The 25,081-nt window shown below is 29.8% G+C and overlaps 1 protein-coding gene across 1 annotated transcript in view; it reads right to left on the bottom strand.

The window, feature by feature from the left end:
- Nucleotides 1-25,081, bottom strand: part of LOC129750160 (uncharacterized) — a 183,309-nt gene that overhangs the window by 43,465 nt on the left and 114,763 nt on the right. The window contains exon 4 of the mRNA XM_055745406.1: nt 3,378-3,617. Within this exon, the coding sequence (XP_055601381.1) occupies nt 3,378-3,617 (240 nt within the window). The remainder of the gene's footprint in view (nt 1-3,377; nt 3,618-25,081) is intronic.

Here is a 25,081-nt window from a genome sequence, read left to right as displayed (position 1 = left end):
GGGTCGTTGCATTTTCATGGTCACTTGGTATGGAACCCATATGCAGTTTTTCAAAAGTGTTTGAATCACTTCACTCAATTTTTTGGTTTCAAATTGGAATCTTTTAAATTTTGGTTACAAATCAACAGACAAGGTAACTGGTTTCAATGACTTTGAACCAAATATTAGAATTTGGCAAGTTTTTTAAACAAGAGAGAGAATTTTCTTCATTTCAGACGCTTTTAACCTAAAAACTAGTTTTTTACTAAGTTTTCTTGAGGATCTATTTTATTCAGTGTTTGATATTTATGAACAGTTCCACTACACAGTTTGCAAAGAAATGAAATACGTTGCAACACAAAAAATATTTAATAAAAACAAAAGATTTTTTTTGTAAAATTAGGATATTCGAGAATGTTTTTGTAATTTTTGTCATTTTTGTAATTTTTGTCTCGTATTTTTTGTAATTGTTGTACTTTTGTATTTTTTTTTTTAAATTTTTGTACTTCTGTTATTTTTTTAATTTTTGTAATTTTTGTCATTTTTGTCTTTTTGTAATTTTTGTGATTTTTGGTTTTTTTTGTATTTTTTTGTAATTTTTGTAATTTTTGTAATTTTTGTAATTTTTGTAATTTTTGTAATTTTTGTAATTTTTGTAATTTTTGTAATTTTTGTAATTTTTGTAATTTTTGTAATTTTTGTAATTTTTGTAATTTTTGTAATTTTTGTAATTTTTGTAATTTTTGTAATTTTTGTAATTTTTGTAATTTTTGTAATTTTTGTAATTTTTGTAATTTTTGTAATTTTTGTAATTTTTGTAATTTTTGTAATTTTTGTAATTTTTGTAATTTTTGTAATTTTTGTAATTTTTATAATTTTTGTTATTTTTGTCCTTTTGTCATTTTTGTCTTTTTTGCCATTTTTGCCAATTTTGTCGTTCTTGTCATTTTTGTCATTTTTGCCATTTTTGTAATTTTAAAATTTTTGTAACTTTTGTAATTTTTGTATCTTTTGTATTTTTTGTAATTTTTTTAAATTTATGTACTTTTTGTTATTTTTTGTTATTTTTTTAAATTTTTGTAACTTTTGTTTTTTTTTTGTTATTTTTGTAATTTATGTAATCAATGTAATTTTTGTCTTTTTTGTGATTTTTGTCATTTTTAATTTTTTTGTATATTTTTGTAATTTTTGTAATTTTGAAATTTTTTGTAATTTTGATTTTTTTTGTAAGTTTTGTCATTTTTGTCATTTTTGTCATTTTTGTCATTTTGTCATTTTTGTCATTTTTGTCATTTTTGTCATTTTTGTCATTTTTGTCATTTTTGTCATTTTTGTCATTTTTGTCATTTTTGTCATTTTTGTCATTTTTGTCATTTTTGTCATTTTTGTCATTTTTGTCATTTTTGTCATTTTTGTCATTTTTGTCATTTTTGTCATTTTTGTCATTTTTGTCATTTTTGTCATTTTTGTCATTTTTGTCATTTTTGTCATTTTTGTCATTTTTGTCATTTTTGTCATTTTTGTCATTTTTGTCATTTTTGCCTTTATTGTCTTTTTTGTCATTTTTGTCATTTTTGTCATTTTTGTCATTTTTGTCATTTTTGTCAGTTTTGTCATTTTTGTCATTTTTGTCATTTTGGTCATTTTTGTCATTTTTGTCATTTTTGTCATTTTTGTCATTTTTGTCATTTTTGTCATTTTTGTCATTTTTGTCATTTTTGTCATTTTTGTCATTTTTTTCATTTTTGTCATTTTTGTCATTTTTGTCATTTTTATCATTTTTGTCATTTTTGTCATTTTTGTCATTTTGTCATTTTGTCATTTTGTCATTTCGTCATTTTGTCATTTTGTCATTTTGTCATTTTGTCATTTTGTCATTTTGTCATTTTGTCATTTTGTCATTTTGTCATTTTGTCATTTTGTCATTTTGTCATTTTGTCATTTTGTCATTTTGTCATTTTGTCATTTTGTCATTTTGTCATTTTGTCATTTTGTCATTTTGTCATTTTGTCATTTTGTCATTTTGTCATTTTGTCATTTTGTCATTTTGTCATTTTGTCATTTTGTCATTTTGTCATTTTGTCATTTTGTCATTTTGTCATTTTGTCATTTTGTCATTTTGTCATTTTGTCATTTTGTCATTTTGTCATTTTGTCATTTTGTCATTTTGTCATTTTTGTTTACAATTAAAAAAATTTCCGATTAGAATTATAACCAATATTTTCAATATTTTTTTTAATTGTCTCAAAATTTCCTCGAGCTTGTCTAAAAACTGTTTAAAAGTTGATAAAAAGTTGTATTTGAATTTTTCAGAGAATTCTCAAAATTGTTTGCAATAAGCATCGGCTCAGTTCCAAATTAAAAGTTTCTTATTTTTCTCATATTATTTAAATTTTTTAAAATTTGGTTTCAAAAATTGTCGAAATTGGCAAAACTTCCAAGTCCAAATTGTCAAATTGTATGTGTGTGAGAGATAGTCTTTCGGATCAAGTAACTCAGTTTAAAAATTTAGTTGACTTACAAAAAAAAAATAACAATGATACCCATAACTATAAATATTGTAGCAAATTTTCATTTCGGCTATTTTCGCTACATCTACGAAATTACTCAAATGAGCTCAAATTTGGCCAAAGTTCTTACAAATGAATGAGGATCAATCCCTGTAAGTAGCATTGCAATTGGCATGCATTGTGATCTGCGAAAAAAGCCGAAAAGTGAACTAGTCCCCATAGATACATCAACGTGTCAATATCTAGGGTAGCGGACTTTTTTTTTGGATCCCCTTGTCTCTCTTGGAGCTCTCTTTAATTCCTTCAATTTTGTGTAACTTTTAGACAAAATACTCCGAAGGATTTAAAAATGCATGAATATTTCTTTGTGAATTTCTCGAGAAAATTTTTTTTTTGATAGGATTGAGCAAAATTTTTTGAGGTTTTTTTTTCTAAATTTCTCCAAATCCTGCAAAGACGGTTATCCCTTTTTTGAGTTACACTGGATGAAAAGGAAAAAAATCTTCTTTAAAATATCCACATCTACACTTATCTATAAGAATCATAAATTGATGTATAAGAAAAAATATAGAATATTAAAAAAAAAAATAATCAAAGAGCAACTCTTTAATCAGCTCATTCTTAGTTTGATCGATTACTTTAAAATGAGTATGGGAAAAATGAGGGAACTAAAGGAGAAATAAATGAAACACATGTCGATCGAAGGACCTTTATTAAAAACCAATAAAATTATAATAATCAATAAACAGAAAAAGAGGCTAACAATAGTTGGCACTCCAAGTGTCCAGAAATAGATGATACTCTAGCTAGAAGTACGTTCAACATATGATGATAAAATCAACAACACCAACATCATCGCCATCGTCATCATCATCATCAACAACGTACCCTTTGACAGTTTCCGGCGTCCGCAGCAGATTGCCCTTGCAGTAGTTGGGCGATCGGTTCTCGGCGTTCTCCTCGGGATCCTCCCGGTCCCCAACGCCATCTCCTTCCGGTCCTCCCTGGGGGTCCTGCTGCTGGTGCTGACAGAGATGGTCCGCCGATCGGGACAGCTCCGGGACCATGCTGGTGAAGTTGATGTCACTCAGCAGCACCCGGCGCGCCTCCTGGGTCTTATCCGATGGGCTGTGTTCGAAGATTGTTTGCCCATTGGATAGCACAGGAAGTGAATGGATAGATAAATAGACAGACAGGACAAAAATATACATATATTCATACATGTTGATACATATTATGGTTTGTGATATGTGTGGTCGAGTTGTAGACTGTTCGACTCTCAGCCGGATGAGAGATAAAAAAATGGAATCCATAGGACGTAGAAAGTAGTAAGCGATTGGTCTGAAAAGTTTCTGATCGGATGTTGTTGTAACACGTAATGTATTTATAGCCATTATCATTTTTCAGCGAAATGAACGAGCGGCAAATCGATAGCGAGCGAGCGACGGTTGTGAAAAGCAGAATCAATAATTATATTGCGAAATGGAGAGGTTGTCTTTTTATCCTTTTATAAATGGGTCGAGAAATGAAATTGGACAGCTAGTATCCCATCGGGACAAAAGATCTAATCTTGTCAGCGTTTATTGGATATTGATGAATTTGTCTTTGAAATCAGCTTTCAATTCAAAACTGAGAATTTTGACGCAATTTGCCTAGGATTTCATTTACTTTTACATTTGTGCTCTCTGGAGCCACTAGTGTTTATTTGATTGTGATTTCCTGGAATTGTGAGTCAATCGTTAGTCACAAAAGATTGCATTTTCTTTATTTTGATATGGAAATTATTAGAAATGTACCGAATAGTCGTATTTGGCCAACGACCGAATACCGAATATTGACATTTTTAACTAATCGGCCAAAATATTCGGAAAAACGATTATACGATCAAATATTCTGTTGAGTTTTAATTTAAGTACAAATACAAATGCAATTTCTTCCACCTTAATGCTCCTTATGTTTTTGAGTCGATAATTTTCAACCAGATGATGTAATTTTGGGCTTTTTGAAGGTTTTAAATTCATCAAAATTTGTCTACTCTAGGGAGCCACAGAGCAATTACCAGTTGTTAACACATTAAGGACTTTGAAGAAATCGAAGCCCGAAAACCTCATTCTCTATCTGAGAAAAGGCTGGACCAAATTCTTCAAACTTAGTATCTTTGAGTTATCAAAAGTGTTGTACACAATTATGTTGAATTAAGTTTCTCTATCAAATGTATCACATTTAAGTTATGCTACTCAGTGAAACGCACTCACGAGAAGCGGAAAAATGAGATATCTCCTAGTTCGTCCGCAATGTGTTAGGATGCATTGAGAAATGTGTTAAGAGAATCGCAATTCGTGAATTACGGCAAGGTTTTTTGAAGTTTCAAGTTCTGTTTATGTGTTCTGTTCATTCATGAGAAAACGTTTGATGAGCTTAAAAGTCAAGCAATACCACACAATTTGCGATTTCTAACCCAAGTTTTTTTTTTACAATGAGTTTAAACAGAAAATTTCTCTGTGGCTCCAGAGGGTAGACAAATATCAGTTTATTGTATCATGGAAAAATTGTGTTTTCAGCTAATCCTATGAATGCTCTTTGAATTACTTAAAACATTGAAGCCAAACCATTTGTAGTTTTTCCCGAATATATGATTTTATTTTAAAAACTCATATTTATGAAACAGTGACGAAACAAATGATTATTAATTGATGAAGATATTAAAAAAAAAACAACACGGTTAAAGTTATCTTTTATTTGGATATGACCTTCGCAGCGTTTCTTGATAAAAATCCAATTCAAACAGTCAAATATAAATGTGAAATTCAGAGAAAAAATACGACCTAAAGCTGAACATGTAGTTTTATTTAAATTAGATGCATCAAATATGTTCCACTGTCATTTAATTAGTTGACCCGCTTTATTTGCTTAAGCCAGTAGAATTCGGGAAAAATGTTCCTAAATGCGCACATCGGGTTAAATAAGCCTACAGCCGTTTGACGAAATGGTTGACTAGACAACTTATCTGATCAAAGCATTTTGAGGGTGATATACTTTGAACAAAAAAAAAGAATCTAAGGAATTTACAAACTCAAAAAAATTAAAAAATATTATGAAAGGTTGTGATACCTTTTGATGTTATATTTCTGCAAATATTTCAGTAAGAAAACCAAAACAAAACCTTGGATGGATTTTATATTTTGTTCAAATGAACTTAACAATTAAAACAAATTAAAGTTTTTACGAACGTTTTAATATGATTAAATGGTGGAATAAGAAAGTGTTTTAGCGTGCTCCCATCATGTTTGTAAAATGCCTCTATCTCGAAATAAAAACAAGTAAAAAAGTTTTAAAGTAATTTTTTCAACTTTAATGCAAAATTGACTCAAGATCTAAATTTTCAATCGTTAAGTGGTTTTATTTTTTAGCCAAAGAGCTGTAATCGTCATAAAATATCTAATTTTTAACATGAAAATATTTTGTTGATTAATAAATAATTTTTTTCTCATTTCTAACTTCCCAACAATGATTTCGTTTATTTCAAAACATTGTAAATGCCTGAACAATTAACATTATTGAAATTAAATTTTCAATTGTTTGATTTTTTAATTTAATTGCATAGCTTTGTGTAAAAAAATAATAAGAAAAATGGGGATGAAAATACTTTTTATGTTCGCACACCTTGAAAAAGATTACTTTATTTAATCCATGATATTCTTAAACTCATGAATTAAAATGAAACCACTGTTATTTAAATGTTTAATTTAGGGTTGCCACAATTTTGTTCCGCACATATTCGGGCCGGACAAATTCAGGCAATTATATTTAAAATCCTGGCACAATCCCGGCATTTGATTTCAAAATTAACGACCAAAAATCCGGGCAATATCCGTGCAAATTTATTCAAAATCCAGATATTACTCAACGAAAATCAAGTAAAAAAATTTTAAAATAAATATCAAAATTCATTGAAAGATTACAATTTTGAAGAAATCGTATTTTGGACTTTCAAAAAATCTCTCATATATTTTTTTTTAAGCTTGTTCAAACAAATTTGTTTTGGAGGCACAAATAAAAAATTTACTACAGATTGTTTATCTTATAAAAAATAATGCGAAAAACCAATGAATTGGAATAAATTTCACGAAAGCATATATGCAACAAAATTGTATTCTATATCATTGCATAAAACTTACAAATCAGTAATTTTTTTTATCGAAAAATTCAATGAAATCAAGAATTCAAAAGTTGAAATAACTTCCATCTTCCAAAATTAGTTTTTTGGTCTTATAATCATTCGGACATTTGATTTTTTTTAGAAATTTACATGAAATACTTCAAACTTTATTTATTTCCCCCTTCGGGGTTTTTGGAAATTCCGAAGGGGGGGGGGGGGGGTGACAAAAGAAGGAATTGATATTTGTTCCAGCTTATAGTTTTTGCTTCGATGAGTTTTCTCATTTTAAATGTTTTTTTTGGAATTATTCAAAATAATTGCAAATAGAAAAATGAAGAATGCTTTGTTTTTCAAATGAATCCATTAAAACCAACTCTCTGGAGCCACTTGCAATCAGCAACAAAAGTTTCAAAGTCTCAATATGTATAAGGATGGATACAGGAATACATCCAAAGCTCCCCAAATTAAAAAAAACAACTTTGTTCTCTTGAGGCTTCTAAATAATCATGTGTTTCTCCTAAATGGACGGGAGGTTTATATCTTTCAGAAAATTTATTTATAGCTTATGATCTTATCTGAAAGTATCAATGAGAATTATCAACATAGGTTTCGCCGTTATTGAAGATTTGTAAATATATGGATTATCAAAATGTCCATCTTTGATCGTACTGTCCCTATTTTTGTACCAAACTGAGCTGAAATTCCTATAAAAAGTATGATTTTTCAAAATTAATAAACAAGTTCATCAAGAATGTAATCTTCAATAAAATATTACCATGAAAATGTATTATAGCTTTTCAGGGCCGCAGGAAGAGGGAAGAGGGGGGGTTTATGGTGACTATTTTTTTCTATGATATTTTTGCCTTAACAATGCGTGAATTATAAAAAAATTTAAAAAAATATTCTTGGTACTTATATCATTATTCATTTTCAAATTCTTTTACATAAAAAGTTTTTCCTACTATATAGTTATTTGAAAAACTTCGTCCTAGAAAAGTTTGTGTAAGAAGCAATAAGCAACTAAAAATGGCAACAAATTTCATCGATGGTAATAGGATATGAATTTGATCAAGAGTCTGGTACATTAAGGCTTTTGATTTGAGCAAGAGAAAGTTTGTTTTAGAAATCCTTCAATTTCTTTTAAGAAAAAAAACTTTTTATGCCCATATAAAATAGCTAAATGTATCAAACTTATGAACAAAATGCTTTAAAAACTTCAAACATTTCAACTATCTATGAAAATAAATTCATTTTCAAAAAGAAAAAGTAAGAGCTGAAACTTTTGCGGTTCCAACTTGATTAAAGCTTAAGATTTCTGTTTGGAATTTGACTTTTGAAAAAAAAAAAAAGAAACACTGCGATATTTATTAATTTTATGAAGAGATTAATCACCGTAATTTATGTTTGTTACTTTAATTTATCGGCCTTTTCGGTGAAAAGTTATGTCTTTTTTTAGTAGGGATATCTATGATTGTGAAATTTTATAGATGGATAGAACGTTAAATGAAATGAAAGATGGTGAAAATGAGCGGGTCGAATTTATTGAGAATTTATTAAGTTCAGCAATTCATAGAGGAAGTATGACATTCCCTGCAAATTTCGTAACATGGAGATTTCATGTTTCTTTATCAGTAATGTTCTAGAAATCAATTCAACAAATAAAATCCCGTAGATGAATTTTTAAAAATAAAAATCAGGTGATTTTATAAAACAACAATTTAAAATAAGAATTCTCTTAATTTTAGTATTTTTCAGCTGTGTTGTGTATATAAACTGACTTGGGTTGAAAATTTGAAATTGAATTTACAATCAAAATTATATATCTGGTATTTCTTGCTATTTGAATTCCTCAACGAAATAATCATCTGGATATTTTGATTTTGATTGCATATCTCATAACGAGTCAATCTGAATATAAAATTTAAATTTTTATACTTAATCTGAGTTTCGATCCTGAATTCAAGTTTAAATTTTGGATCTGTTTTCGAATTTCAATATTTTTAACATCTATAGTTTTTTGCTAGTCTTCTTATATTCATCAATAATTTTCAAAATTTTGAAATGTTTTCACTAAGAGAACATAAAATTCATCGATAATGTCGTAAAAATTAATATCCAAATAAAACACCACAGTCCACCATAATTTTCATTATTTAAATAATGTTTCTAAATCTTAATTGTTGTTCAGAATTTAAAAAAAAAAACTAAGAAGTCAAATTTGTTTCCGAAATCGACTCAATTATGATAAAGCATTCCATAATTTTCTGGATATATAAAGCCTTGCTAGGTTTTGCAATGACATTTTTTAGACAAGTCCGATCCATCCCGAATTCCCGGATATTAGAAAAAAATGTTCGGATTTTGCTCGGATTTATTTCCATAACTTCGTAAATTATACAAATATAGCAAATTCAGTCAATCCCATAACTTTACAAAATCATCCAAATTTTAATAAGAATTTAAAATTTTGAATGTAGAGTAGGGTGTCCCAAATTTGCATAATGTCTGGAAATCTGTCGGCTCACCCTCCAAATGGTGGATTTGGATGTGAAGAACAATATTTTGTATGTAAAAAATGTGTTTAGAAGTTCCTCAAACGCGATCTTTGCAAAAGGTTCACTTTTTATAAATATCATTTAAAAAAATCTGGGTCCTATAATTATCACAAAATGTATATATTTTATAGTTTTTTAAATTTGGTTTGGGTTAAAGACTTCAATTTAAAAAAAAAAAATGAAAAATGAATTTGTATCAAAACTTAAAATCAGATAGCTATTATCTAGAAAAAGTTTTTTGTCAAATTTTTTTTATTCAACTGACCAAAATGTGTGCCTTGCGTAAATTTTTTTTATACCAATGCCATCAAAAGATCTTAATTTTCGTGCACTTCAACTTTGCTGAACAAAGTATGTTTTTTGTATCATCGTGTGAAGAGCTATTTATGGTTATCAATCATTATTTTAAATAATTAAATGAAAAAAGGAAAATGTTTGTTCAACAAACGAATCCATTTAAATGTCCAACTCTCTGGAGCCACTTACAAACAAAAGTCTGTATTTGCGTAAAGATGAATTAATGAATTCAGCCTCAGTTTTTGGCTCCTCATAAATAAAAAAAAAATCTTCTATTTAATTTTATTCTAATTTCTTGGAATTTAGTTTTTTTCTATTTGAAAAAATCGCAAAACTATAAACGACAATAGATTGTCCTACATATTTTCGGATTTTTTTCAAACAGAAATGAACTAAATTCCAGGAGATTATAATAAAATCAGATAGCAGATTTTTTTTTTTATTTTTGTGGAGCCAGAAGCTGAGGTCAGGCCCGTGTAAAGGGCCTGTTCATGGGAGGGGTTTTCGAATTTCAAATTTAGCTAAAAATAATAACAATATAAAAAATAAGCAATAAAAAAAAGGAATTTCTAACACCGTTTCGCACGCATGATTACCACACAAACAAAAAAATATTGGTAAAAAAACAAAATGTTTAAATCATATCATAATTAAAGTTTAAAATTTTTGGTAAGTCATTGATAATTAATTTCAAAACGATGTACTTCATTCCGAACTAGAAATTTGTTTCAAAAGAATTTCCAGGCAAATTTAAAACAATCGTTACCAAAACACAGAGTTTTTAACAAATCTGAATTCTCAAATAAATGTCCAATTAGATAAAAAACTAACTAAGCGAGGAAGAATGACCTTAATGGGTTAAATTCCTATAAAAAAGGGAAAAAAAAATAAAAAATTACCATGATTAGTTGTTATGAAAATGATTATAATTGTAAATTTTCATTAATCTTAATTTAAATTCATTTCTTCATTTTCAACTGAAGGGTTCATAGAAAAATTCCGCTGTAGTATTTTGAATTTGAACAAAAGAAATATTTAATCACGATTTAAAATGTGAATTTTCGATAACAGAAAAAAATCAATTTTGAATTTTGGAGAATTTGTTCAATGATTGATGGCTTAATTTAATTTGACAGAAAAAAGAATATATTTATTATTTATTGAAAAGTGCCAGTGATAGAAGTCAGGGATAAAACATTTTTTATAAAAAAAATTCCTCCAGTTATCAAAATAAACGGCGTCAAAAGTTCACTTCTGAAGTTTCAAATTATAACTGCATATTCAATTATACTGGCAAGGATGTTTTCAATCATTTTTCAAACGTTTGAGATTAATTTATAATTCATGATCGATTCATAAAACACAAAAACAAATTTGTTAAAATTATTTCTTAAATTTGATATCTTTGACTACAAAATTCGGCAAGTGAATTAAAACATACAAAAATAACTGTACTTTAGACTCGGTAAATTTATTTGAAAATCTAAACAAAAGATGAAAAAAAGTGTTTTTAAATATTTAAGAAGATTTTTTTAACAAACACGTTTCACCATAAGCTTTTACATAACTTAATTCATGACTCAAGGCAACAGTATTTTGCCCTTTTTTTAATGATTGATTTGGTAGATTTTAGCGTTCTGAGCTCGATTTTTTCTTATCAAATTTGGTCGAACACTTTTAGTTTTGATGATAAGGAGATTTAAAATGCATCCGTTTTAAGTAAAATAAAACATTGATAACTGTTTAGCTAACAAACCTACATATATGAAAAGATCTGATTCTGATTCTGTTTATCTTACTTCATCCAATTAAGGAATAATATTATGATGAAAATGAAGCATGATCTTAAAAAAAAATTCAACATTTTAAAAAAATGGAAAGATATCATTACAAGTATTTTTGACAAAACTGCAGAAAGTGTAAAAAAAAAACTTGATTTCAATTATCATATTTGTTGAAACCTGCAAAAATATTACACGTATGCCGAAAAATATCCAATATTTAGTTTCGTTGGAATCTTATTTAATATTTGAAAATGAAAAAAGGTAAAAAAAAACAATAAACTTCCATATCTTTTTTCGCAATACTCAAAATTACTTGAGGTCTTGAGGATAGTTGATAATACATTTTAAACTTTTATTTTCAAATGATATGTTTTTAATTAAAGTTTTTGTAAAAAATGTGCAGAAATTTCTCAAATACTTTTTGCTTACTTTTAAAAGTCATTTCAAGAACAAAAGCTTATAGAAATATTGCATATTTAGAATCAGGCTCCCAAATTAGTCAAAATTACCTTTAGAATTCATTACACCTAAGAAAAAAGTCAATTTTGTGGCCTCATGTAAATTATGTGTTGTGTTGAGCATTTAGAGGAACAAAAACACGAAATAAAATTTAGTCTGAAATTTTTTTCTTGAAGAATATTTCATATCAGCATAACATATGTAATGAAATCAACCATTTTTTTTAAATAAAAATAATGGTTCGCCTCAAACTCGGTTCTTATTTAGTTACACTTCTTAATAAAAACCCATTCTGAAGAGGTAGGGTTTTTGTATGCCAAGTTTTGAGTTCCTATGCAGAAGATTTATGAATTAAGAATCAAAGTTAGTTTCAATTCGTAAACATCGAATATTTATTTACGATCGACATTGCATAGTGTCGTAGATCGAAATGTCTCAAGCCATGGGTGATTTAAGACTAAATTCCTGACTTGCTTGTTAATACTTATTTTCAAATACATTTGAGATCAAGTAATTTTCCTTTACTACGGTGAAAATTTTCCTTGGAAAAAATCTTCATGGGGGGGGGGTGTTTAACCTCTAAATCCCCCCCCCCTCCCGTTTGCACGGACTTGGCTGAGGTTGAATTCTTCTATTCATCTTTATGTAGACTTTTGTTAGCAAGTTGGTTTAAGCGCCAAATTCATAAATTATCATTCGTATTCATCCGAATAAACTTTTTTACGATGTAATTCTTTATATTGTCATATGAGTTTTATTTAACATCATAATGTATTTTTTTATATTTTTATTATTAAGAGGTCTTTTTATGAAGGCTTTTAAAGAACAGATGATTTAACAAATAAGTTACAATTCGCTTTTGATTATTGATTATTTGCTTCGAAGTTTTTCACGACATATCTAATGAAATTCTTTCGATTATCATTGATATGTTATTTTTTTTATAGAATCACAACACATATATCAGGAATTTTATGACAATTGGCACAATTGTAACATTCGTATCTTTAATATTACCCATATATGCACAATGAACCCTTTTTAATATTCAAGCCACTACACTTGCCATCTAATTAATAACATGTTTTTTTTATTCGAGGACGACCCCTTAAAAACAATTTATTGCTATTGAGATAATTACGTCAACATCAAATGGATCGATGAAAAATTGAGCTCAAGGGGGTTTTGATGGAAAACGACCGAATCATTGCCTATTTTAGATAAATTACAGGAAAATAAAGGAAAAGTCATGGAAAATATGCGGAAGGGCTAGAAAATTTACACAAATAGATTTTATGAGACGATTTTTTGAAATATGACGAATACTTCACAGAATGCTTGAAAAAGAAATGAGTCCTCCTTATTAACTTATAGATGTTCTGGTAAAGCAACAGATCACTTCATCAAATAAGCTTCCGGAGTTGTTTTGGAAAATTATTATCAAAAATTTACTAATCATTTTCTTAAGGAATTCCCCAATCGTGGATTTTAGTAAAACAATCAGATATCTCAGGAAAGAAAATTTGCAGAAACGAACGATGAAAGGGTTTGTGTATTAAAATCGATCATTATTTTTACAAAATTTTGTGTAATGATACCTCTACTCTTAATATCTTTTTTTGCATAGCTCGTTTTATTATTTGGTCCTAAATGGAAATGTATGGATTAAGATTATTTAAAAAAAAATCGATGCATGTGTATTATATTTAGAGCGAATAAAAGGAATTTTGCAATTAAGCTACAACAAATGATGTAAAAATGCCTCAAAAGATAACTGCACTATTCTGAAATTGAATGGCCTAGAGCCTTTTGGGAGGCCAGAAACGATTTCAGGCCCCAAAGTTTTAATTCCGAAGCAAAGCCCTTGTTAGACCACCTGAATGTGTAATAGTTTTTTACTCTCTGGAGCCACCATATACAGACTCGATACATGACTGGCACTAAATTTTAGTTTAAGAGTATCAAATGACAAGATGTTCCTTCTAAATTTCCACACATTAAAATTTATCATGGCTGTATTTTTAATGAATTGAAAATAACTGTCTTCCTAAAATCATCCATATGCTTTCTGCAGACAATTTCATCAGCAAAGTGGAAGAAGGACATATATCACTACACCCGAGCTTTCTGCTCATTGTCAATGGCAGCTTCTGCATCCGCAGAGGAAATGGAATTCACGGTTCGTTTGGTAATGTGCTATCTGCTGCATCTGGATCTAGTACCTCCACATTTGCTTCTACAAAGAACAACAGAGGTCAAATGTGAACACCATGTTGAAAATAGGATGCGCAAAGGAAATTATTGAACAAATCGAAAGCATGTCATATGAGAATGGAAAAGGACAATTCAAAATTCATGAAATAAATCTGGTGGAAAGAATTGAAACTTGTTTAGATTTTGAATAGATCTTTTTTTGCACCGGTTAATAAAAATAATTCAAGCGTGGTACATGTGGATGAAAAATAAAAAGAAAAAAACCCGCCTTCCCATAACGTGACAAAACCCTTCTGAACTCATTTTTCTTCCCACGGGCAACCGATTGACGAAACGGTATGCGAAAATCATAACAATGTTGATCGAAATTAGCGGGACCCATTCATTTTGCTAGTTTGCAATATTAATGACGCCACTGACAGCAACACGTCAGCAAAGATTAAAAACCAAACCATTTCGCTCCCCTTTTCCCTGCGACGACGCCGACGACAGGAAACCACATCAAAGTTGATGATATTGACCAATATACTCGGTAGAGTATCTGAAATATTCCTGACAATTTTGTGATAATTTTAAATTTTACGCTGAAAATTTGAAAAAATTGGATCACGAAACGACAAAGTCTCTCTTAAATTTATTTCAAATTCACAAAATCATGATGGCACCACCCTAAGCCGGATGTCACTGCTGTTGGATGGTTTCTGACTGACCATATGTTAGTGGGAGCACAACACATTTCAGGACCAGCAGCTGACAGCTGCCCATCGCTTGATAGAGCGCAAAGTGTGGCATTGCATAAAATCATCCTCACTTAGTAACTTCTGTTAGCAGAATGCATCGGAGCTTTCGCGATAAATTATTCCATCGTTTTGAAATAACTCACCTGTAAGGATCGAGAATTTGAACCAGGTAAACTTTAATAACAGAAACACAACTAAATTGAGGTGGCATAGTGGCTGGTTTGCCAAGTAAAGTCCCCGTCCCGGAAGTGGCAAAACAATCAATAACGTGTCGGAGGCAGAAGCTCCAAAACCTCAACCTCAACCTACGAACGACCAGTTTCGGATAATGGATTTTGGTTTAGGGTACATGGTTAATCGAATCTCTTGTGCGTTTCAAGATTTTCGTCTTTGGCGAGATATTATACGTCATAGAGCCGCACCACTAAAATCACTTTCTTATCCAGAATCAACATGAACAAAAATCAATAGACACTTAAGTAAAACACTAAAAACTAAAAAAACAGAGAGTAAAAAATTATTACACATTCAGGTGGTCCAACAAGAGCTACGAAATTAAAACCTTTGGGGCTGTAATCATTTCTTGGCCTCCCGAAAGGCTCAAGCCCAATCAATTTCAGAATATTTAGTTAAATCTCTTCTATGGCAATTTTACATGGCAAAATCCCTTTTATTTGCTCTAACTATGATCCACATTCATCGTTTGTTTTTTTTAAATAGCCTTGATTTCATACCTACATTTTCATTAAGGACCGTCAAATAAACCGAGCTACGTCATAAACAGATTTTAAAAGGAGAAGAAAGGTATCATCACGCAAAATGTTGTAAAAACAAAGATTGATTTTAATACACAAACCCTTTCATCGGTCGTGATTTGAAAATCACTTTCCTGAGATCTTTGATTATGGTTCATACATATAAAGAGTGTATTCGAAAAAAAGCAACACTTTGTTTTGTGAATAACTTTTGAATGCATTGATGAAAATTGATTAAATATTCAGTGAAACTCCCTAACAATGTAATGTGTACGTGTACAAAATTTGGTGTCAATCTGGCAAGTGGATTTTGAAATAGCGTCCAATACTGAAGCTCATTGAAAAACTGTTTTGGGCAGGATCGAAGAAAATACAGGAATGTCCCATTGGGAGCCTCAAAACAGCTGGAAGTCAACTATTTGATCAAAATTCACATGGTTAATCATTCAAGAAGCCCTCAATCCAAAAATATCAATGAAGGAAGTTATAAAAAATATAAAATTATCTGACTGGTTCGTCTATTTAAATAATAAAAAGGCCCTTCTTCATTTCGACAAGGTAGAAAAGCCGGTAAATTATACAAAATACGGTGGTCAAATCGTGAGCAAAATATTTGGACTGCTAGTGAGGAGATATTTTGAAAAATTTCGTAATGGACAGCCAAACGAACTCTTTTGCGGTCATCTGGCAGGTTTCCAACCAGAAACTTTTCGTTGAAAAGTGTCGCCTGTATTTCCCGGAGATGATTTAGGAGAAAAAATTGAGATATTTAGTGTCTAGTACTTGGGACACTAACGATCTGTGGAAACTGCAAATCACTCAGTGTTTTATGACGATTGACAAAATGAGTAGCTTAAAATACAAAAAAAAAAGACTGCCTCCAAAGCGATTTTTTTATCTGCAAAGCACTTCAATAGCTCCCACAAAGTATAAACCGAGTTTAAGTTGGATCTGTTGAACAATCAGCTACATTTTTTATAACTTAGACCAAATTCAACATTTTGAGTTATTTTGAAGGCCAAGCTTTAGAAAAAAGAAAACGAAATCAAAAACAACATTGATTTAAAAAAGGGTGGTTAAAAGTATGCATTAGATGGGGCATGTGTTGCCCAAATATTAAAGTCAAAAAATTTTTTCATTGGAAGCTATCTCGAAAACCACTTGATAGAACATCATAAAAATTTGCACATATAAACATTACGGTACAAGGTAGCTTAGCTGAAAATTTCATCAATTTAAATCTATGGATTCAAAAGTTATTCACAAAATAAAGTGTTGTATTTTTTCGAATACACTCCTTATCCTAAATCATTTGAAATTTTACTAGAAAAACAATTTTTTTTTGATAGTGATGTTCATGGTTTTTTGAAGTTTAATAAAAAAGGAGTCATTTCTTGTCAGTCAATTCATTAATTTTCAATCTCTAGATGAAATATTTGTTAATTTGTTTGTTTTTCGAATAGTTATTTCCTTATCTTATCAACAGTTTTTCCAAAGAAGGCAAAATAAAACAGAGCATGTTTTACGATTTTTTAACAAAATAATAAACTTTACCTAAAAAAATGGAAAATGTTCAATTTTTGTTTACATGAATTGAGACACGCAGAATCAGAGTTAAGTAAGTGTCAAAATCATTAATTTTGGATGAAGTATGTAAAATAATTTATAAATTTATTGTATTGTATTTAAAAATTTGTATGTAAATTTATGTAGATTAGGGCCAAATGGGCAATGTCGTATGTTGAAATCCTATCAAATACAATACATTTTTTATACTGATTCAAATTTCAGTTCAATCGGACATGATTTAGATTAAATTTTTTTATCCACAAAAAAATTAAATTTTGATGCCAAATTACCTGAAAATGCATAAAACTTCGAAATCTAGTGACATCTAAAAAGATTTTTTTTTAAAAATCAACTTATTAGGATTTCGTTGGTTTTCCATAAAACGTTCGGATTGACCAGATAGTCGATTTTTGGCCAAATAACTTTTTTCGAGCTACACCAGACCTCGACGTTTCATGCAATTTCAAGTCAGTTGGTATCAATTCAAATTGCTATTTTCCGATTTCCTATGGTCCTCTTCCTAGTTGATTTAGTGAAGGTAAAAAAGCAGAAACTTTGACCAATTTTTACAATGATATTTTTGCTCAAACAACGCATATCTACATATTTGATTATTCATTTTCAATTTTTTATTACATTATCAGTTTTTTGTATTTAATAGAAACTTTTGAAAAAACATCCTTAAATCTTTAAAATGGTAAGCTATATTGATGTAAGGACTTCTTTTGTAACGAAATAAGAAACTTGAAATCTTAGAAATTTCTCAAAAATCTGGTGAGTTTAGCTTATTTGATTTAAAAATAGATTTTTTCTCAAGGAAAGCCTTAAAAATAAATAACTGAAAGTAAATAAAAGTAGTAGATTAAAATTTTGCGGTTCCAACCTGATTTTTGCAAACTCATTCCAAATTTTAGGTTATAGTTTGAATTTTGGCTTTAGAAAAAACTGTATGTTAAACAATACACAAAAAATATGGAATTTCCTTCAATTTATTTTTAGGAAGATTACAGAAAATATTTTTCATTGAAAATCATTTCCATATTTGAAATCCCGTTGATTATTTAAAAAAAATAGATTTTGAAATTATGTAAACTAACAATGAAAATTATAAATATGTATGCGATCTCTTGCAATTTGAATTCCTCAACAAAACAGTCACCTCGCTAGTTTGATCTTGATTGTTAAACTCATTTACGAGCTGAATCTGAATTTCGAATATTAATTCTCTTTTTGGGGCGACTGTTTAATTCACTTTTAGTGGGTTGATTCTCGGCTTACAGTTTCAAGTTTTTTTTTTAGTAAAAACAAAAACGACTTTATTTTTACATATCCAACGTTTCGATCCTTAAAGGATCTTCATCAGGGAATAAAATTTAATACAAAATTACCCAAGTAACCAAAAGTTCCACAAAACAGGCTCTTAGAAGCTTACTCAGCTTTGTTTAACGAATGAATAGCCTTCTACTCAGCCTTAAATTTAAGTTCTTATCGATGCTTTCAAAGTCCATAGTTGAGCTGAGTAGAAGGCTATTCAGCCTCCACATGAGACCTCGAAAAAAAGGTAATTAAAAAAAATATGCTTTTTTTTGCTTTTGATTTTATACCTATTTATGTTAGTTTGATGTTGCTTTAACTGTGAATGAGTTTTATACTTACTTGAAAAATTTGCATGCTTGAAGATTTGAACCTGAACCAACGAGGTGAGAACTGAACACGCTACCTCTGTACCATGGCCAATGCTTAGATTGCTGTTTGTTTAAACATCAATATGAAATAAACTTGGAATTATCGACTTTTCAAAGCAGGCGATATTGAAAAATGTAAACATTCGTATCTATTCACAAACGGATGTATCAACTTTTTTCAAAACAAGCTAGGAGGGATTGAAATTGAACGTGAGTGTTTTTATGTTTAAAACTATTTATTGTTAATAATTTTTTTTCTATCTGTTTCTTATTTTAGTTTCAAAAATGGAAAGCGCTTCATTGTTCATCAAGGGTTTCCCCAATCACGACAATGAAAATTTGCGGACCTGTGCGGACAACTATAGAAAAGGGATAGAGAAATTTCGAACCCAGCTTATCCTAATGAAGAAAAAAATGCTAATAAATGCGAGAAGCTACCGTCGATACAAGCCCGTAATTGCGTTGCTCTAGGTGCAGAAAGGGAAATCGGATTGTAAACGTAAAGATGTGTTTTGTTGTTCCGGATTGTTAGATATAAATCTTGTTATAATTGAAAAACAATGTGAAATACATATAACATTTATGTCATTTTTTCATTTCGATTAAAACAGTTGATTTGTTTGTGGGTTTAATTCGTTGTTCGAATATTCGATATTCTGATATTCTATTATTCACTCTTGTGAAAAATCTTAACGCTAACGTTTGCATTGAAGTTCTTTAGAAGTTCCTAATGGACCCAAAAAGTTCGTAACAAGTTCTGCATGGAACCAAAAAGTTCGTAAGAAGTTCTGTATTGAACCGAAAAATTCGTAAGAAGTTCGTAACGAAGCACGATTAGCCAAATTAAATTCTGGAATTTTAAAGTTACTTGGAACGCACAAAAATGTTCTATGCTACTTGTTTAGACTTTTTATGTTCGTTCAGAAGTCCAAATCAAGCACTTATGTTCATTTCTCTCGAGTACCTTTTATTCAGCCAAATGTGAACTTTTAATGCACAGGATTAAGTATCTATGCGACTTTTGGTTACTTGGGTAAGTTTACATCTGTTGAATCCAAGTGATTCTTACCGAAAAATTTGTCGTTTTTTATCCGGTTTAATACGGGCGTATCGTTTACTGCTGTCGGTTTCTGTTTCAAACTATTGTAAAATGGATTGGGTTTTTGTGTATATTATAATTTTATGTGTGACTTACAGTTAAAAATTACAATAGTTTGAAACAGAAACCGACAGCAGTAAACGACGTAAACCTAATTTTTAAATAAATTTTAGTCCCTGATGAAGATTATATAAGGATTGAAACGTTGGATATATAAAAATAAAGTCGTTTTTACTAAAAAACTTGAAACTGAAAGCCGAAAATCAACCCATTAAAAGAATATTGATTCTGTATGTATGTATGTATTGTATCCACCTTGGGTTTACGGCAGCGCCGCGGTTGTGGCAAAAAAAATAACCCACACGTCCATCTTGGTTACCACGCAACACAATAATAACTCCTCAATGAGACTTCTAAGGGAATAGAATCGTAAGCAGAGTCACTTACGGTATCCAGGGTGAAAAAGGGGAAAAGTCTCGAGAAGCTATAACCACGTTGTTGTCTAATCAAGATAGCATGCAAATTATAATCCCGCCGCCAAGGCTTCCGAAAAAAGAGTGCGTCCTTATTTTACAAAAAGTAATCAAACACTATCTTTTTCTCAACCATGCCAAATTCCCTTGACATAAATTGAGGAACGTCCAGTATTCGAAACGGTACTAGCATACACGGTAACCCGCTCTTCTTGTAAAACGAGGATACCCAGATGCCCCTGCCCTTGTTGTTTGAATATAATATGATATAAATAAAATATAATAATATATAATATGTTATACAACAATATAGTAAATGGGTTATATAGTATGTAATATAAAGTTATATAGTATAATAAAATATAAGGCAATATGATCTAATACCATACAATAAAATGCGATATAGTATGATACAATATAATTAAATATATAAAAAAAACTATATGTATGAATTTATTGCATCTACGTTCATATGTAATTTATGTTTCCACCTTGGATAAAAAAATTGCAATGAGCTAGATGATTAAAAAAAAAAAAAAAAAACTAAAAAACTAAAATACCATTTCCGGAACGAAGAACATCAACCTATAGAATTTATGAAAAATCAGTCGTTATTGCGAATTTCATGATGCTGTTAGTAAACATGATAATTAATTAAATTAAACAAAACCAAGATAAATGCTATTAAAATTTATCAAAGATGCCGACCGGTAACCTATAAGATAGATAGTTATTAACAAAACATTTACGTTGAACAGCTTCAAAATACATGTTGAGGTAAATCAGTGAAAACGATGAAAATTGATTGCTTTCAACAGTAATCCATTCGATGAATCTGTGAACATTTTTGCGCAAACCTTAAAGTAAAGATAGTAAATTAAGAAGTAAATGGTTGATCAACTATTTTCAAATTTCTTTCAAGTCCAAAAAGTTTCCTGAGAAAAGAAAACAAATTACAATAATTATTTCGTTAGTTGTATATCCATTTTTGTACGTGAAAAATAATATCTATTTTTCATGTCCAAGCGCTCAACTAGGTGGAGGAACGGACCTGCCCTCAATCCACGATCCTTTGCTGGTGAATGCTCTTCTCAAGAATCCCTTCAATCGGAATCCCGGATGGCTCCCTCGATACCCCGAATTATAAAAAGTTAACTAAAGAAATTATATAAGCAATAAGACTACTACTACGGATATTATAATGTTGAACAGATAAAATATGCATTAATCAAGAAACAAGCGCTGGAAAATAATCAAATTCATTAACTTTCATAATAAACTGTAGTACAGATTTAAGCCTTATGAGAAACAAACGAGTATTTAATTTAAGACTAGTGTTTTGAAGAGAGTTGTATTAAAAAAAAGTAACTTCCTAGTAAAAATTTATAAACAAAAGACTAATGATATTAAAAGTTGCGGTCAATATGGCTATGATGATCACGGACGAACACGCACGAAGCTGTGGGAAACACATTTTTATCGGTCTTCTGCAGGCAAATAGGTGATGAAAATATAACTAATCACAGGGCATCCTACGGTTTGAATCAATATTTGGTGTTGTTACATGTTGGCTGAAAAAAACTTATTAGCGTTTTATTTTGAGAGATACATTTTTATCTGAATTTAATATTTTGCTCGCACTATTCCGATGATTGATAATTAACGAGGTAGACAGGCAAATGCTTTAAGCTAATTTATAATGGTCACCTACGCTGTGGAGCAAAAATAAAACTTTTTCTTTCTTCATTTCAAGCATTCGAAGCATGTAATGTAATATAATTAATACTATCCTGCAAATGTTGAAATGGAGTATGCAAGAAGCAACCAATTATGCCTACGACAAAAAATACAATAGGTAATAGGAATAAATATACCTATAAATAATTTTTCTTTTTTTTTATCCCTAAATAAATAAATATATGATTTAAAAAAAATTAAAAATTAATGAATAAATAAATGGATAAACACATAAAAAGTTAAATAAATTATTAAATTAAAATACTTAAATAAATTAATAAATAAATAAAAAAATTAATAAAATTATAAACGATTCAATAAATAAAAAAATAAAAAAAAAAATAAAAAAAAGAAAAATAATTGAAATTTAAAATTATATCAAATAAAACAAATGTAACAAATAAAATCCTATTCAAAATTAACGCAAATAATGACAACACGTTCAATATATGAAACGATGTGGTGTTCCAATGGGCTCAGCCTCTGCAAAAACGAATACGTTAATTGTTGTTTGGTAATGCCATAAAAACAAAATAAAACTCATAAATCTTCTGATCAAGTTGCTTACGCCGATCTGATTTCAAAATAAATTATGTTTAACATTTTGACCAAGATTTAGTTCCTTTTGGATGAAAATTAGAAAGAAAGGCAGTTTGTTTGAAAATCCTCACCGGCATTCATTGATCCAGTTAAAAATAAATTGATAGGTCCAATAAGTTCAACTAACATTTGATCCTAAAGAGCGGATACAACATTGTAAGATCTGAAAAAAGAATTCAATCAAAGTCTTTGACAATTTCTTTTAACAGATGAAAAGGTTGTGATGTATAATCATTACTCAATGGCTTCATTCAATGTACAATATCATGTCGCACATTTAATCACATAAAAATTAGGAAAGATCCAATGCTTAAATTATTAATTAAATGATCACTCACCATTTTGATAGAAAAATTCTTCCAGTACCCAGAAACATAATTTACAAAACGAACTGATTCAATCAAACGAATTCTCCTACGTATAACCTTCATCTAATTTGCCATGTAGGTATCATATTTTAAAACCGAAAGCCAATTTTTACATAATTTCTGTCTGATTAAGGACTTGAATTAGAACTTGCATCGATAAAGTAAGAAACATTAAACTTTCTACCTGCCACTTAATTATGAAAATAGTTATCAAAAATTGCTAAGATTGTCGGAATTGTTTCTTTAGACTTCTAGAATTAATGTTGTATTCTCTTCCCGATTTCAACTTTGAAAAATTTAGTGGACTTACCTGTGGCTGATATTAGGTAATTTGATAAAATTTATCGAAAGGTGTTACCTTGATTTCATCCGGGTCACTGCATGGCATTTTCCCATATTAATCTTATTCAACCCAGAACTATTTTTCAAACTTTCTTTTAATTTCAACCTTTGATGAATAATCTCATACTAATGAGCTTTTTATGCAAAAACCTACCGCTGCGCCATCTGGTTTTGAAATACATAAGTGTGAGCTTTCAGAAGCGCCCACACTATTCGAAACATTTTTAATGAGAACAGCGCTATCTAGAATCAAAAATAAATTTATCCAGTTTGAGAACGCAGCCATGTCCGCGTCATCTAATTCCCAAAAGAATGAAGAAGAAAAGATTGCACTAAAATCAAAATTGCGGTTCTCTTCTAAAACTGAAGCATCGGAATTCATGCTTCCCTTTTGGACATGCACTTCACACGTAGAAATAACACTCAATATCGAAGAAAACTCCACTTTATCACTTGAAAAATTAACTTTTTTCACCTTTCGAACAGCGGTCACTCTCGCTTTAGCAGTGCCGCCAGACGTCCCATTAAAAGAATATTGATTCTTAAACTAAATTCTACCCTTAAATTCAGTATTTGATTTTTGGATCTGTTTCAGAATTTTTAAACGATTTCTGAAATATACAGAGAACCAAAGCGATTCCTGAGTTTAGATTACAAAGCCGTTTCTTATAAAGAAGTTACAAAATAAATAAAACAATCAATTAAATGCAAAACCAAATTTGAACGATTTCAAAAAAGCTTTTTATTTCTATTTTTTAATGATTTGAACAAAATAAAAAAATAAATTGAACAAAAAATCAGAATACGATGTATAAAACAGAAATACAATTAAGATTTTCATAATTTGGAATCAGAACCTCTGGAAAAAGTATAAATCTCATTTTAAGTTTAATGTTGAGAAACAAGTTTCTATCAACAAGGAAGAACATTTTGAAAAACTGAAGAAGAACTCTGAATCTGTGATTAGTTTTCCAGGTTTTGGCATTATCTCTGAGTTAAGATTGCTACTCTTGAATATCCTTACTCAATGATCGAAATCAAATCGAATCAAGAAATTTGAGTGTAGAGTATATATAATACATCGCATTTCTAGACGCTGATGGGAGGGGGGGAGGGTATTTAATCCCCCTCGTTTTTACGGCCAAGAGTCTTATTTTTAAGCTAACAGTGAAATGAAAATTTTTTTTCATGAAAATTTCGCATCAAGTATCCGCTTGTGGGCTGTTTTTGTACAACGAAAGAAAAATATGTTTGCATGAATTCTGGGGACTCTAATATTCGATTGCAATTTGGCCCGCGGGCCACAAGGTTTTTTACAGTTTTCGACCTCCGGATGTATGCCAGTTCCAGGTTAATGTGTTCAAAGAAATCATAAATTAAGCAGTTTTTTCAATTGCAATACGGACAATATCAACCGAAATTTAACAGGAAAATTACGAAATGTTGGTTTTTTAAAATAATTTAAATTTTTCAATTGATTTGAACTTTAAAGCGAACATTCGTTCTCATTAATAGAGATATTATCAGCAAAATACTTCTTAATGAAAAAAAAAAACAATAATTTTGAAAATCTACCTCAAAAACTCATTCTAAAACCTCATTACTTTAAATTGTGGTAGTCCTTGTAAACCAACAACCCTCTTCTCTGAAGCGCTCCTTCGTTAATTAAGTCTTTTTCAGCCGGGAGTGGTCGATTTCAGACGGGACAGAAATTTGACGGATTGATGGCCATTTGGGTTTGTGTAGCTGTCACGCT

The sequence above is a fragment of the Uranotaenia lowii genome, chromosome 2 (assembly GCF_029784155.1).
Source record: "Uranotaenia lowii strain MFRU-FL chromosome 2, ASM2978415v1, whole genome shotgun sequence".
Lineage (NCBI taxonomy): Eukaryota > Metazoa > Arthropoda > Insecta > Diptera > Culicidae > Uranotaenia > Uranotaenia lowii.
Note: the sequence above shows the minus strand (reverse complement) of the source record. Positions and strands in the feature narration are given on the sequence as shown.